The sequence below is a fragment of the Scyliorhinus torazame genome, chromosome 7, assembly GCF_047496885.1.
Source record: "Scyliorhinus torazame isolate Kashiwa2021f chromosome 7, sScyTor2.1, whole genome shotgun sequence".
Lineage (NCBI taxonomy): Eukaryota > Metazoa > Chordata > Chondrichthyes > Carcharhiniformes > Scyliorhinidae > Scyliorhinus > Scyliorhinus torazame.
In genome coordinates, this window is record NC_092713.1 from 155,339,233 (window position 1) to 155,356,420 (window position 17,188).

At 51.1% G+C, this 17,188-nt stretch overlaps 1 protein-coding gene across 1 annotated transcript in view; it reads right to left on the reverse strand.

Annotated features, from left to right (window-relative positions):
- dars2 (aspartyl-tRNA synthetase 2, mitochondrial) overlaps positions 1-17,188 on the reverse strand; it is a 121,708-nt gene that overhangs the window by 18,701 nt on the left and 85,819 nt on the right. Inside the window, exons 13-14 of the mRNA XM_072511684.1 lie at positions 15,674-15,826; positions 2,866-3,084 (exon numbers count right to left, since the gene is read on the reverse strand). Of these exons, the coding sequence (XP_072367785.1) occupies positions 2,866-3,084; positions 15,674-15,826 (372 nt within the window). The remainder of the gene's footprint in view (positions 1-2,865; positions 3,085-15,673; positions 15,827-17,188) is intronic.

The following is a 17,188-nucleotide window of genomic DNA, read 5'->3' on the forward strand; positions in this document are numbered from 1 at the left end:
TGGCTTGGCCACGCTAATTTGGAAAAGAAAAATAATTGGGTACTCTAAATTTATTTTAAAAAACAAAAATGAGCTTAAGACAATGGATACGGCAAAGCTATATGGGCCCTGACAATATTGCATCAACAGTACTGAAAATGTGTTCCAGAACTTGCTACACCCCTAGCCAAGCTGTTCTAATACAGCTACGACACTGGCATGTACCCAGTAATGTGGAAAATTGCCCATGTATGGCCAATGCAGCACTATCATTCTACGCTCAATCATCAGTAAAGTGATGGAATGGATCATTAACAGTGCTATCAAGTGGCACTTACTTAGCAATAAAGTGCTCTCTGATGCTCAGTTTGGGTTCCGCCAGGGTCACTCAGCTCCTGACCATATTATAGTCTTGGTTCAAACATGCACAAAACATGGACCAGAGCTGAGGTGAGAGTGAGTGCCTTAGACATCAAGGCAGCATTTGATCAAGTATAACATCAACAAGCCCATGCAAAACTGGAGTCAATGAGAATCAGGGGGGAAACACTCCGCTGGTTGGAGTCATACCTAGCACAAAGGTGATTGTGGTTATTGAAGGTCAGTCATCTCAGTCCCGAAATATCAGTACAGGAGATCCTCAAAAGTGTCCCAGGTGCAACCATCTTCGGCTGCTTCATCAATTACCTCCCTTCCATCATAAGAAGGCCAGAAGTGGGGATGTTCACTGATAATTGCGCAATGTTCAGCGCCATTCACGACTCCTCAGCCACTAAAGCAGTCCATGTGCAAATGCAACAAGACTTGGACAATATTCAGGCTAGGGCTGACAAGTGGCTAGTCCGGTTCAATTTCTGGTCAATGGAAACTTAAGGATATTGAGTGGGGGATTCAGTGATGATGGTAATGCCATTGAATGTCAAGGGGCGATGGATTGATTCTCTCTTGTTGAAGATGGTCATTGCCTGGCACTTGTGTGGTACGAATGTTACTTGCAGCCCGCTTGATTGACATTCCTTTCACAAACATTCACTCCCTTCACCACGACGCACAGTAGCAGCAGTGTGCACCATCTACTTGATGCACTGCAGGAACTCATCATGGCTCCTTAGGCAGCACCTTCCAAACCCACAACTGCAACTATCTAGAAGGAAAAGGGCAGGAGATACAGGGGAACACCACCACTTGGAAGTTCCCCTTCAAGTGACTCACCATCCTGGTTTGGAAATATTTCACCATCCCTTCACTGTCACTGGGTCAAAGTACTGGAACTCCCTCCCTCATAGCACTGTGGGTGTACCTGCAATGGTTCAAGAAGGCAGTTCAGCACCACCTTCTCGAGGGAAATTAGGAATGGGCATCAAATGCTGGCCTAACCAGCGAAGACCATATCCTGTAAAAATGAATTTTTTTCTTTTAAATTTTTCCAATTAAGAGGCAATTTAGCATGGCCAATCCACCAACTCTGCACATCTTTGGGTTGTGGGGTGAGACCCATGCAGACACGGGGAGAATGTGCAAACTCCACACGGATAGTGACCCGGGGTCGGGATCGAATCCTGGTCCTCGGCAGTGCTAACCACTGAGCCACCCAGGAAAAATGAAATATAGAAAAAACAAAGGAACAGGTCTTTAGACCCGACCAGATTATGCCAGCCTTATGCTCCACTTGCGCCTCCACCCATCGTTCTCATTGGACTTTAGAAGAGTGAGAGGGAATCTCATAGAAATGTATAAAATTCTAACAGGATTAGATAGGGTAGATTTGGAAAGAATGTTTCCAATGGTGGGGAAGTCCAGAACTATGGGTCATAGTTTGACTGAGGCGAGGAGAAATTTCTTCACCCAGAGAATGGTGAATCTGTGGAATTCACTATCGCAGAAAGTAGTTGACGGCAAAACATTGTGTAATTTCAAGAAGGAATTAGATATAGCTCTTGGGACTAAACAAATCAAGGGATATGGTGGGGAAGGCAGGAACAGGGTATTTGTAATGTCTCAGGCAAGCGACCACTCGGAAGTGATGACGGTAGAAAAGTTTAGATCTATTCTCCTTACTATTTACTTCCTACTCCCCAAAAGGTCTCCCCCGCCCGGCCCACACCCGAACCTGGGTATTTATGTCCCAGCAGTCCTGGGAAGGAGGGGTAGCCCCGTCCTCTTCATCTAGGTAAATCGTACTCAGGTGAGACCACAGGGATTCCGAAGTTGCAGATTCCTGGGTCTCCTGTAGGATTATAACAGTATTGAGCCATGATCATAATGAATGGCGGAGCAGGCTCGAAGGGTCGATTGGCCTCCTCCTGCTTCTATTTTCGCTAACAGAATCTCTGGCAAGCGGGCAGTTATTCTGAGGTTTTCATTGATGATGCTATCACGTCAGCCATGAGCTAAATGAGATGTATCTGATTGTCATTTCCTCAACAACTGGTGAAGGCCATGGGTTCTCACAACTTTGCAGCCAAAAAGCACCAACTTCAGGCCAGCACAGTGGTTAGCATTGTTGCCTACGGCGCTAAGAATCCCGGCCCTGGGTCACTGTCCGTGTGGAGTTTGCACATTCTCCCCGTGTCTGCGTGGGCTTCGGCCCCACAAACCAAAAGATGTGCAGTCTAGGTGGATTGGCCACGCTAAATTGCCCCTTAATTGGAAAAAATAATTGGGTACTCTAAATTTATTTTTAAAAGCACCAACTTCCTCCTTGGGAAATTATGAACTCAATTGAACAATATGAGAACCTGTTTTAACTTGAAAATGCATTGTGCATTTTTTTCATTTTAAAGAGCTTGGCTATTAAAACAGGAACTGAAAAATATCAGTTGTTTCTGTAAAAGATTTCCCAGGAAATGGAAAACCTGTCTTTGCTTCTTCCATTTAGTACCATACCGTGCCAGGCTCTTTGTAGATGAGATGGGCATCATCTGGGTGGGGAGCTGTGAAGGGGTGATGAGCAGATTCAAATCCTTCAGAGCTGTTTTCTTTTGGTAGGAACAGTGGAAAATCGACGATCCAGAGGAAATTGAATACATCCGGATCTCTGAGGGCAACACCCCTGGACTCCAGGATATCGGCACACTCCAGCCGCAACTTCCCTAAAGCACGATTCTTTGAGGGGTTAAAAATAAAAATGCATAAGAGTGATCAGTAAATAAGTCACTTTAAATCAATCACTGCATAAGACATGGAGGCTTAAAGAAAAACTAGTCAAACTGAATGCAGCTGAACATAACAAAAGCAGATCCTCATGAGGACATCTGGATCTCAAAAGTTCTTTAACCAAAAGGAATATCTGTGGGGGAAACTACTGCTGTGTTTATCTGCTTCTTCCAGATACCTATCCTGAGAGTTATCTCCTCCAAAGTTAATTCCTAAGTGGCGCCAAAGTCAGAAGAATGCTTCTTTATTCCTTATTTATTATAGGACATTATTGTTTGCTGTAGGGGTGCATCCTTCATTTCCCATCTGTGTAGCACCTCACCTGTACCGAGACATCTCTTACAGATCAAGCATATCACTTTTTTGGTCGCTTTGGCAGAGAATAAATAGGCAAGGCATGAAGTGTTCCCAAAGAAAGCGAGAAGGAACTCCCCAAAAAGTGTACTTCTTAACCTTACTTTAACTTTACCTCTGGTCCCACTCAGGTCAATACGAAACTCCAATCTCAGTTTTATACATACACACACCATTGTTACAGTGAGCTATAACCTCATTAAGAGTGGTGTGCTGTCCTGCCTTGTTAAGGCTTTGTATATATCGACACCAAAGACTCAACTGTTCAAAATTATGTCACTTCTCGTATAATAACTGATGAAAAGAGACCCGTGAAAGCTTTTTGTCTCACATTCATCAGGACACTTGGCAAGAATACCAATGTAAGGGGTAAACAACAATTTATAATGTACGAGAAGAAAGTGCTGATTGGTTGGCAAGTAGATTCTGATTGGTACAGGCATTGCATGGAGAATGCACTAAGTGACTGACATACAATGCTAGAGGAACTACTGGTTGCGGGTAATCTGGGAGGGGGTAACTGCGGGGACCTGTACGGAAGACTATTAGAAAGGGCACGCTGCCCACTGGACGAAACACGGGAAAAATGGGAGGAAGAACTAGGAGTGGAAATAGAGTGAGGACTCTGGAGCGAAGCATTGAACAGGGCTAACTCCACCTCCAGTTGCGCAAGGCTAAGCCTCATCAACTGATCAGCCTCATGCAGCTAAAAGTGGTGCACAGAGTGCAGCTGATAACAACCTGAATGAGCAGGTTCTTCCAGGAGGTGGACAATAAATGTGAAAAGGGACTTTTGGTTGCGGCTATGCTGAGCTAAGTCACACGTTCGGCAGCTCCCGTCAGAAACTGACTTTTGGGCTCTTTTTAGGGGCCCCAACGGCATTTGTTCAATGGTTCTTTTGTAAGGGCCCCGAAGAATCCAGCACGAGTTTTAAGGATACAAAATAATAAAGTTTATTTACTATAACAATATATACATAGTAGTAGCAGTAACTTCCCTTGCTACCTTCTCCTTCCTCTTGGTTCCTGGACTGGCCAGCTTATTTATAGTAGGAGTTTCTCCGCCCCCCTCATTGGGGAAGTTTTGTAAAGGCCCCGAAGAATCCAGCACGAGTTTTAAGGATACAAAATAATAAAGTTTATTTACTATAACAATATATACATAGTAGTAGCAGTAACTTCCCTTGCTACCTTCTCCTTCCTCCTGGTTCCTGGACTGGCCAGCTTATTTATAGTAGGAGTTTCTCCGCCCCCCTCATTGGGGAAGTTCATACTCCCATAGGATTGTGGGATAATCATTAGTCCCCAGCCAATCGTCAGTAGGCAGGTTATAACATCCCTCCCCCCCCAAAGTCCAAGGAATCCACCGTAGGCCCTGGCGAAGGAAGGCGTCGAACTCGTTTGGCCGCAGGCCGGACGCCATTTGCACGCGGCGCTGGATCAGGCGGCGTATAACGAGATGGAGACCGGCGCTTCCGTGATGAACGGCGCGGTTGTACATCCACGGCCTGTGGACCCGAGGATTCCCCCTCTGATTCATCCTGTGTCTCCATCTCGGAGTCAGAGTCTGCTGCCTCCGTCATGTCAGCGTCTCTGTCCCCATTCGGTCCCGTCATGACCTGCGCAGGCTTTGAGTGAGGCACCAGTGGAAGATTTGGAGGACTACCTTCCCTTGTTTCTGGTCTTTGCCGCTGTTGAACTGAGCTCCGGGGGCGGGGAATCTTTTGCGGGGATGATCTTCTGGACCGGACGTGGTCTACATGTTTTCGCTGGAGACGACCCTGGGCTTGCACTTGGTACGATATAGGGCCCGTTTGGCGAAAGATTACCCCAGGAACCCATTGGGCACCACCAGCAAAATTCCGCACGAATACTGGGTCACCGGGCGCAAACTGCCGAATCGGACGATGCTGAGACAATCACGGTCCCTGCCGTTCTTGTGTGCGGCGTACTTTTGCGCCAATGTCCGGGAAGACCATACTAAGGCGGGTCCGAAGTCTCCGGCCCATTAGGAGTTCTGCGGGAGCTACCCCAGTCACTGTATGGGGGGTGGTCCTGTACGTAAACAAAAACCGAGCCAGTCTCGTGTCCATTGATCCGGAAGACTGCTTCTTTAGGCCTCTTTTGAATGTTTGCACTGCACGCTCTGCCAACCCATTTGAAGCCGGGTGGTAAGGGGCAGTGCGGATATGGCGGATGCCGTTCATCTTTGTAAACCTAGCAAACTCCTCACTCGTGAATGGAGTGCCGTTATCCGTGACCAGCACCTCGGGGAGGCCATGCGTGCTAAATGATAAACGCATTTTTTCAATTGTTGCGCAGGACGTTGTCCCCTGCATTTTATGCACCTCCAGCCATTTGGACTGGGCGTCAATTAGTAGGAGGGCCTGCGAAATCTGCATGTAAGCGTGCCCAAGGCCGCCCTGGCCATTCCCAGTGACGTAGGGGCACGGCCGGCGGAAGCTTCTGATGCTCCTGGCAAATGGAGCAGTTTTGGGACACCTTCTCAATGTCGGTGTCGAGGCCTGGCCACCAGACATAACTCCGGGCCAACATTTTCATCTTGGTCACGCCCGGATGCCCATTGTGCAAGTCTGATAATATCAGCTCCTGGCCTTTTTCCAGGACAACCACACGCGTCCCCCACAAGAGGATGCCGTCTTCCGCGCTGAACTCTGACAGCTTGGAGGAAAATGCCCGTAACTCGCCTGGGAGCTGTCTATGCTGCCCACCATACAGGACTATGTGCCGAACCTTTGACAGGACTGGCTCCGTCTGGGTCCACTCACGGATCTGTGATGCCGTGACAGGCAAGGTGTCCATAAAATTTAGGGTTGCGACCACCTCACCGGTCGTGGGGGTCGACATGGGGCCGGTCGATAAAGGCAATCGGCTCAGTGCGTCGGCATTTGCTATCTGCGTACCTGGTTTGTGCTCCAGAGAATACTCATATGCAGTAAGCAACAAAGCCCAGCGCTGGATCTGTGCAGAAGCAATGGGCGGTATCGGCTTATCCTCTCTGAAGAGTCCCAGCAGGGGCTTATGATCAGTCACGATAGTGAAATGGCGGCCGTACACATACTGGTGGAAGCGTTTCACCGCGAAAACCACTGCCAGGCCCTCCTTCTCGATCTGCGCATACTTCTTCTCCGCTGCAGTCAATGTGCGGGAGGCGAAAGCTATCGGTCGCTCGGCCCCATTCTCCATCTTGTGGGACAGGACAGCCCCAATACCATACGGGGATGCATCACATGTGACGAGCAAAGGCTTTCCCGGATCATAGTGGGTTAGTAACCCAGACGACGACAATTGTTGCTTTACCCGCTGGAAAGCGGTTTCTTGCGGCTGACCCCAAACCCAGGTGTGATTTTTCTTTAGCAGCAGGTGCAACGGGGCCAGCGTAGTTGCCAAATTGGGGAGGAACTTCCCGTAATAGTTTACGAGACCGAGAAAAGAACGAAGATGCGAAGTGTCAGTCGGGGTGGGGGCATGTTGAATTGCACGCACCTTCTCTGCGACGGGGTGCAGACCCTCGCGGTCCACTCGATAACCTAGGTAGACTACTTCCTTTGCCTGAAATACGCACTTTGTGTGACGTAAACGGACTCCAGCCTCCGAAAGGCGTTTAAGGACAGCCTCCAGATTTTCCAAATGCTCTTGCTCCGACGTCCCTGTAATCAACACGTCATCTAGGTAGACAGCCACACGTGGTAAACCTCTCAAAATGCCCTCCATAACACGTTGAAAAATTGCGCAGGCTGAGGATACTCCAAAGGGCAACCGTGTATATTCATACAGGCCCCGGTGTGTGTTAATTGTTACATATGGTCGGGAGGCAGGGTCCAGCTCCAACTGCAGGTAGGCGTGACTCATATCTAATTTTGTGAATGAGAGTCCACCTGCAAGTTTCGCGTAGAGATCCTCTATGCGAGGCATTGGGTATCGGTCGAGTCGGGAAACTGTATTCACTGTAAGTTTATAGTCGCCACACAAGCGAACTGTGGCATCTGGCTTCATTACTGGCACAATTGGTGCTGCCCAGTCAGCAAAACGGACAGGCCTGATAATACCCAAACTCTCCAAACGAGTGAGCTCCCCTTCTACCTTCTCGAGCAAAGAGTAAGGCACTGGGCGCGCCCGGAAATAGCGCGGTGTGGCTCCTGGTTCAACTTGGATACAGGCTACGGCCCCTTTTATTTTCCCCAGACCAGGCTGGAATACCTCTGGGTATCGTCCTAGCACCTCAGTCAACCCTCCAGAAACTGTTTGGAGGATGTGCTGCCATTGCAACCGCAAATGGCGCAACCAGTCCCGACCCAACAGGCTGGGCCCATGGCCACGCACTACGATAAGTGGGAAACGCCCCTCCTGGCGTCCATAGACAACAGGGGTCATTGTAGTTCCTGCAATGTCCAGTGGTTCCCCCGTGTAGGTGGCCAGCCTGGCCTGTGAGTCAGTTAGTGTAAGGGTCTGTATACCCTGCTTGATGAGGTCGAATGTCCTCTGGGCGATCACGGAGACCGCTGCGCCAGTATCCAACTCCATCTCCAGCGGGTGGCCATTGACCCGTACTGTCACCTTAATGGGGGCCACACGGGGAGCTGCCACACAATGCAGCTGCAGGCAGTCATCCTCCGTCTCCACGTCCTCAGGAGTGGTCGCCGCAGGTTCATCCACATGGAAGGTACGGCCTCTGGGCTGGTCCCAGTTACGGCCCCTGGGCTGGTCCCAGTTTCGGTCGGAACGACGGCGCCTCTGGCGTCCCCAGGACCGCCGTCCGCGACGGGGTCGGCGCCTACAAGTCTGACACGGACATGGCTCCTCATCCATTGGCTCTGGAGAAGGCTCCCTTCGGGGAGGAATGTCCGATGGCCACTGGCGGCGGTCTGGTCGTTGCCTTGCCCAAGGTACCGCAGGAGTGCGGGGGGACGTTTTTGGGCGGAAAGGGTTTCGCCCCAAGGCATGCACTTCCATTCCCTGTAGCTCCTGTACTCCTCGCTCTGCGCTCTCTCGGGACAAGACTATTTGTATTGCCTGTTGAAAAGTCAATGTTGGCTCCGCTAACAACTTTCTCTGGGTGGCCGCATTGTTAATACCGCAAACCAAACGGTCGCGTAACATTTCTGACAAGGTCTCACCATAGTCACAGTATTCCGCAATCCCGCGTAGCCTGGATAAAAAATCGGCAAGGGATCCTCCAGGGGTCCTCTCAGCGGTATTAAACCGGTAACGCTGGACTATCGTGGACGGGGTTGGGTTAAAGTGTTGCCCCACTATATTCACAAGTTCGTCAAACGTTTTGGTGTCCGGCGCAGCTGGGTACGTAAGGCTCCTAATCACCCCAAACGTATGCGGCCTGCAGGCGGTGAGCAATATGACCACCTGGCGCTCGTTTTCAGTGATATTGTTTGCCCGGAAATAGTAACGCATCCGTTGCGTGTACTGGTTCCAGCTTTCCAGCGCAGCATCAAAAACATCCAAACGTCCGTACAGAGGCATGGTATAATAGAAAACAACTTCCAACCTGTATCCAACAAAAATCCAGGGAGGTGGCTTCAGCAGTGTAGACAGCTATTCACTTTTACCTTCGTCGCCAGTTTTGTAAGGGCCCCGAAGAATCCAGCACGAGTTTTAAGGATACAAAATAATAAAGTTTATTTACTATAACAATATATACATAGTAGTAGCAGTAACGTCCCTTGCTACCTTCTCCTTCCTCCTGGTTCCTGGACTGGCCAGCTTATTTATAGTAGGAGTTTCTCCGCCCCCCTCATTGGGGAAGTTCATACTCCCATAGGATTGTGGGATAATCATTAGTCCCCAGCCAATCGTCAGTAGGCAGGTTATAACAGGTTCCCAGTGTGGGAAGGCGACAGTACGATTCCCCCGGCATTGTATGGATTGGACCAGGAGTGGAGCAGTGAAAAAAGTGATTTTGGTGCAGCGAAAAGTGCGACAGAGGAGAACCAAGATGGCGGCGGGTGGAGACCAGGCAGCGTGGGCGCAATGGTCGCAAGAGCAGCAGGAGTTCCTCAAGCGCTGTTTTGCGGACCTGAAGGCAGAGCTGCTGGAGCCGATGAAGGCATCGATCGATAAGCTGGTCGAGACCCAGAAGGCCCAAGGGGTGGCGATCCGGGAGGTGCGGCAAAAGGCCTCGGAGAACGAGGACGAGATCTTGGGCCTGGCGGTGAAGGTGGAGGCGCACGAGGCGCTGCACAAGAAGTGGCAAGAAAAGTTCGAAGACATGGAGAATCGGTCGAGGAGGAAGAACCTTCGGATTCTGCGTCTCCCGGAGGGAGTGGAGGGGTCGGATGCTGGAGCATACGTGGTCACGATGCTGAACACGCTGATGGGCGCGGGAGCTTTCCTGAGGCCCCTGGAGCTGGATGCGGCTCACCGAGTCCTGGCGAGGAGGCCCAAGGCCACCGAGGGCGGTAATGGTGCGGTTCCACCGCTTTGTGGACAGGGAGTGTGTCCTGAGATGGACTAAAAAGGAGCGGAGCAGCAGGTGGGAGAACGTAGAGATCCGTATACATCAGGACTGGAGCGCGGAGGTGGCCAAGGAGGGCCGGGTACAACCGGGCTAAGGCGGTTCTGCATTGGAAGGGGGTGAAATTCGGGATGCTGCAGCCGGCGCGATTGTGGGTCACGTTTAAGGACCGACACCATTACTTTGAGACGCCGGAGGAGGCGTGGACCTTTATCCAGGCCGAAAAGTTGGACACGGACTGAGGGTTTGTTGGGAGGGGGTGTCGAGGGGTGGTTATTGTGTTTTGGGGGATGTTCTGTTCTGTTTTCTTTGGTGCTGGGTGGGGTTGGGTAAATGGTTCGAAGTGGGGGTTGTGTGAGAGTGTGGGCGTCGGTGGTTGGAAGGACGGGGCCCCGCCGAGGGGGAGGGGGAATGGGGGGCCCCGAGGTAGGGGAGCTGAGATAAGGCCGCAAAAGGGAGCTGCGCCAGAGAGGGCGGGCCGGCTTGGTGGAAAGCACGGGCTTTTTCCTGCGCTCGGGAAGGAAGGGGGCGGGGCCAGGGGGAAGGGCGGTGTTGGAGAGGAGTGCAGGCGGACTGCCAGGAGGGGGTGGCGGGAAGCCCCCTGATCCGGCTGATAACTTGGAATGTGAGAGGCCTGAACAGGCCGGTCAAGGGGGCCCGTGTGTTCGCGCACCTGAAGGGACTGAAGGCAGATGTGGTTATGCTCCAGGAGACGCATTTTTTGAAGGTGGCAGATCAGGTTAGGCTGAGAAAGGGGTGGGTAGGGCAGGTTTACCACTCGGGGTTGGATGCGAAGAATCGAGGGGTGGCGATCTTGGTGGGGAAGCGGGTGTCGTTTGAAGCGCTGAGCATCGTGGCAGATAATGGAGGTCGGTACATGATGGTGAGTGGTAAGCTGCAGGGGGTGCGGGTGGTACTAGTGAATGTATACGCCCCGAATTGGGATGCCGGATTTATGAGGTGTATGTTGGGTCGTATTCCGGACCTGGAGACAGGGAGCTTGATAATGGGGAGGGGACTTTCACACGGTGTTGGACCCAGCATTGGACCGCTCCAGGTCCAGGACGGGTAAAAGGCCGGCGGCGGCCAAGGTGCTTAGCGGGTTTATGGACCAGATTGGGGGAGTGGACCCATGGAGGTCTGCCAGGCCGGGGGCCAGGGAATTTTCCTTTTTTTCCCACGTCCATAAAGCCTACTCCCGGATAGATTTCTTCATTATGAGTAGGGCACTAATCCCGAGAGTGGAGGGCACAGAATATTCGGCCATAGCTATCTCGGACCACGCCCCGCATTGGGTGGAGCTGGAGTGGGGGGAAGAGAGGGACTAACGTCCACTGTGGCGCCTCGATGTGGGACTGTTGGCGGATGAGGAGGTGAGCGGGCGGATCCGGGGGTGCATTGAAAGATATTTAGAGGCTAACGACATTGGGGAGGTGCAGGTGGGGGTGGTCTGTGATCTCCACTAGGGTCCATAAGGAGAAGGAGAGGAGAGAGAGGGAGAGATTGGTGGGAGAGATATTAAGGGTGGACAGGAGGTATACAGAGGTCCCCAAGGAGGGATTACTCAAGGAGCGACGAAGCCTCCTGACCGAATTCGACCTGTTGACTACCAGGAAGGCAGAGGTGGAGGAAAGCGCAAGGGGCGGTGTACGAATATGGGGAGAAGGCGAGCCGGATGTTGGCACATCAGCTTCGGAAGCGGGAGGCAGAGAGGGAGATTGGGGGAGTTAGGGATAGAGGGCGGAACACGGAGCGGAGTGCGGTGGGAATAAATGGGGTATTCAGGGACTTTTATGAGGAGCTGTATAGGTCTGAGCCCCCGACGGGGAGGGGGGGGATGTGCCGATTTTTGGATCAGCTGAGGTTCCCGAGGGTGGAGGGGGAGCAGGTTGTTGGGCTAGGGGCACCGATTGGGCTGGAGGAGCTGGTTAAGGGGTTGGGGAGCATGCAGGCAGGGAAGGCCCTAGGGGCAGATGGGTTTTCGGTGGAATTCTACCGGAAGTACATGGACCTGTTGGGCCCACTACTAGTGTGAACTTTCAATGAGGCGAGGGAGGGGGGGGGCCTGCCCCTGACAATGTCCAGGGCGCTGATCTCGCTGATCTTGAAGCGGGACAAGGACCCATTACAGTGTGGGTCGTACAGGCCGAACTCGCTCCTCAACGTCGACGCAAAGTTGTTGGCGAAGGTGCTGGCTACCAGAATTGAGGACTGTGTCCCGGGGTGATTCACGAGCACCAGACAGGATTTGTGAAGGGTAGGCAGTTGATCACCAATGTGCCGAGGCTCCTCAACGTAATTATGATGCCTGCAGTGGAAGGGGAAGCGGAGGTAGTGGCGGCTATGGACGCGGAGAAGGCCTTCGATTGGGTGGAGTGGGAGTATCTTTGGGAAGTGCTGAGGAGGTTTGGGTTCGGGTTGGGTTCATCAGTTGGATTAGGCTACTTTATGAAGCCCCGGTGGCGTGTGGCCACGAACCGGCGGAGGTCGGAATACTTTCGGCTGTACTAGGGGACGAGGCAGGGGTGTCCCCTATCCCCCTTGTTGTTCGCATTGGCAATTGAGCCTTTGGCCATGGCACTGAGGGAGTCCAGGAACTGGAGGGGACTGGTACACCGGGTGTCGCTGTATGCCGATGACCTGTTATTGTATGTGGCGGACCCAGTGGAGGGGATGCCAGAGGTTATGCAGATCCTCATGGAGTTCGGAGACTTTTCTGGATGTAAGCTTAACGTAGGGAAGAGTGAGCTCTTTGTGATACACCCAGGGGACCAGGGAAGGGAGATAGACGAGCTTCCGCTGAAGAGGGAGGAAAGGAGCTTTCGGTACCTGGGGATCCAGGTGGCTAGGAGTTGAGGGGCCCTGCACAAGCTCAATTTGACGCGGCTGGTGGAGCAGATGAAGGAGGAGTTTAAAAGGTGGGATATGTTGCCACTGTCGTTGGCGGGTAGGGTGCAGTCGGTGAAAATGACGGTCCTTCCGAGGTTCCTCTTTGTTTTCCAGTGCCTTCCCATCGTGATCCCGAAGGTCTTTTTTAAACTGATCAGTAGGAGCATCATGGGATTCGTGTGGGCGAATAAGACCCCAAGGGTAAAAAGGGTGTTTCAGGAGCACAGCAGGGACAGAGGAGGGCTAGCGTTGCCCAATCTATGTGGGTACTGCTGGGCTGCCAATGTGGCGATGATCCGTAAGTGGGTAATGGAGGGGGAGGGGGCGGCGTGGAAGAGGCTGGAGATGGCGTCCTGTGTGGGCACGAGCCTGAGAGCGCTGGTGACGGCACAGCTGCCGCTCCCGCCGACAAGGTACACCACGTGTCCGGTGGCGGCGACGACTCTGAAAATTTGGGGGCAGTGGAGGCGCCACAGGGGTGAGGTAGAGGCCTCGGTTTGGTCCCCGATCCGAGAGAACCATCGGTTCGTCCCGGGGAGAATGGATGGGGGGTTTCTGAGCTGGCATCGGGCAGGAATTAAAAGGATGGGACGTTTGCGAGCCTTGGCGCGCTGGAGGAGAAATTTGGGCTGCCCCCCCGGAAATGCCTTCAGGTACATGCAGGTGAGGGCGTTCGTGAGACGGCAGGTGAGGGAATTTCCACTGCTTCCAGCATGTAAGATTCAAGATAGGGTGCTCTCGGGGGTGTGGGTTGGAGAAGGCAAGTTCTCGGCGGTCTATCAGGAGATGCAGGAAGAGGAGGAGACCTCGGTGGAGGAGCTAAAGGGTAAATGGGAGGAGGAGCTTGGGGAGGAGATAGATGAGGGTCTGTGGGCTGATGCCCTGGGTAGGGTTAATTCTTCCTCCTCTCGCGCCAGGCTTAGCCTGATACAATTTAAGGTTCATCACAGAGCGCATATAACAGTGGCGAGCTTGAGTAGGTTTTTTGGGGTAGAGGACAAGTGTGTGAGGTGCTCGGGGAGCGCAGCGAACCACGCCCATATGTTCTGGGGTGTCCGGCGCTGGATGGGTTTTGGAGGGGCTTTGCGAGGACTGTGTCTAAGGTGGTGAACACCCGGGTCAAGCCGAGCTGGGGGTTAGCATTATTTGGGGTATCGGACGAGCCGGGAGTGCAGGAGTCGAAAGAGGCCGGTATTCTGGCCTTTCCGTCCCTAGTAGCCCGGCGGAGGATTCTGCTACAGTGGAAGGATGCAAAGCCCCCAAGTGTAGAAACCTGGATCAGCGACATGGCAGGGTTCACTAAATTGGAGAGGGTAAAGTTTGCCTTGCGACTGTCTGTGCAAGGGTTCTTCAGGAGGTGGCAACCGTTCTTAGACTTTCTAGCGGAACGTTAGGAGGTGGTCAGCAGCAGCAGCCCAGGGGGGGGAAGGGTTTCGGGCAGGTGTTTATTATTGTTTCATGGGGGGTTTGTACATTGGAGGAATTCGCGATATAAGTGTACGATGTTGATCTGTGTGTTTTATGCTTTTCTTTTTTCTGTAAGTTGAAAATTTGCTAAAATTGAATAAAAATATTTTTGTTAAATAAAAAAATGTGAAAAGTGCCAGGGAGGCCTGGCCAACCACACCCACATGTGATGGGCACGCTTCATGTTGGGTTCTGGACAACCTTCTTCGAGGCAATATCCAAGGTTGTGGGGGTGAGGATGGAACCGTGCCCAAGAGTGGCAGTCTTCGGGGTATTGGACCAACCAGAACTATTCATGGGGAAGGGGGCCGACGTCCTTGCCTTTGCTTCCCTAATCGCCCGTCAAAGAATCCTGCTCAGCTAGCGATCAGCAGCACCACCCACAGCTGCAGTGTGGCTGGCAGATCTGTCGGAATTCCGCCACCTGGAGAAGATCAAATTCACTATCCGAGGTTCAGAGGAGAGGGTAAAGTTTGCCTTGCGACTGTCTGTGCAAGGGTTCTTCAGGAGGTGGCAACAAAACCTGGAGACCATTCACTAACTTGTTCCAGGATCGGTTTGAAGCCAACAGCCAATATAGCAAGGGTGGCGGCACTCGGGAGCCAACGAGACTGCAGGGAATAGACAGGGAGGGGAGGCCAGGGAGATGCTGGAGAATGGCTGAGACGATAGGGGCCAAGAGCAAGGCCACAAGGAACAGAAGAACAGAACCCCCAAAGAAACACCAAAAATAGGATTGGGGGGGGGAAGAGAGAGAGAGAGAGAGAGGGGGTGGGGGGGGTGGGGGAAAGACCGCATATATGTAAATAGGTGACAATTGCCCACTGTATAAGAGACCTAAGAAAATATCTTAAAGCAACAAAAAGTAGGGGGTGGGGGGTCAATACCAATGGAAACTTGTATATTGTATCCGATGCGCATATCCTTGTCGCCTGTACAGTGTATAAAACAAAAAACTGCAATAGAAACAGTTCAAGAGAAACAAAAAAGTCATATATACATCTACTGTACTACCTTCTTCAACCATTTCTGTTAACTTATCTAAGAATTTAAGTTAGTCAGACATGATTTGCCTTTAAGAAATCCATACTGGCATCCCTTGATTAAGCCATTCCTTTCCAGATGAAGTAAGAAGTCTTACAACACCAGCAAGTCCAACAGGTTTGTTTCGAATCACTAGCTTTCAGAGTGCAGCTCCTTCATCAGGTGACTTTAGCCTGGTCTTGTAAGACTTCTTACTGTGTCCACCCCACCCCATTTCCATTTCATGGTTTGCAAATGAAAGTTGATTGTGCCTCTAATAATTGTTACCAAGGACTTATAAAATTAAAAACTTACTGCCTTTGTCCGATCTCCTGCTGCGAGAATCAGCACATCACCTTTTTGGAGATTTGTTGCATGACATAGCTGCGATTTCTCCAGATCCGTAAGAATTTTGGCAATTGCAGATTTCCACGTACCATCAGGTTGCACCATAATGAACATCAAATCCTGTTGGCGAAAACCAAATAACAGTGCGGAACACCTTCAATTTCTATGGTGGTTTACTGATTTTGTCCTACTAGGTTTCTCTATGCCAGCACCATAGTATCCTGGCTAAGAGGAATGGGCTGGCACACATTCAGGCCTCTGCACTATGGATGATATCTGGAAGGGGAACAGAACAGGTGAATCATTTGACCTACGGAGAAGAACTTAGATTTAGATTTACTACAATAATACTGGAGCCAAAGTTAATCACACTATATATGCAACAGGCTCATATCCAATCATGATTGCTCCAGTGCACCGGAGCTGTACCCTGTAAAAACTCATGTCAAATCTTCAGGTTCACCCAAGGGCTCTCATTGGGTTTCATTCCCCTAATTTCGTATAACAAACATTGATCAATCAAACATCAATCATTTTATGCCTATTTCCAAATTGATGCTGGGATGTTAAATTGTTGCAGGGTAGTTGTCAGGATTATGGACCAGTTCCCCTGCCCCAACCTTTTACTGGAGGGCGATGTGGAACCGAGCACCCCATAAATTCCAACCCCATGTATGCCCCTTTGTTCTATACACCTCAATACCCTTACTAATAAAAACCTATTGATCCCAGCCTCTACAATTTCAGTTGTCACAGTAACCAATGTCTTTGGAGGGTGGGTGGGGGAGAAGTGCTTAGATTTCAACTACTCTCATGTGAAAAAGACGTTAGTTAGACCTCACCCAGAGTTCTGTGCACCATACTTGAGGGTGTGAAGACATTGGAGAGAGTACAGATGAGATTCATACTAATGATTTTTAAAAATTAATTCAAAGGATGTGGGCTTTGCTGGCTAAGCCAGCATTCATTGCCAACCTTAATTGCTTGAGCTATCTTCTTGAACTGCTGCAATCCATATGATGTAGATGCACCCACAGTGCTGTTAGGGAGGGGTTCCAGAATTTTGACACAGCGACTGTGAAGGAACGGCGATATATTTCCAAGTCAAAATGGTCAGTGGCTTGGAGAAGAACTTCCAGGTGGTGGTATTCCCAGGTATCTACTGTTCATGTCCTTCTAAGTGTTAGAGGTCGTGAGTTTGGAAGGGACTGTGTATGGAGCTTTGATGAATTTCTACAGTGCATCTTCGGTACACATTGCTGCTGCTGTGCATCAGTGGTGGAGGGAGTGAATGCTTGTGAAAGGAATGCCAATCATGAAGGCTGCTTTGTCCTGGATGGTGTCACGCTTCTTCAGTATTGTTGGAGCTGTACTCATCCAGGGGCAGCACAGTAGCCTTGTAGATAGCACAATTGCTTCACAGCTCCAGGGTCCCAGGTTCGATTCCAGCTTGGGTCACTGTCTGTGCGGAGTCTGCACATC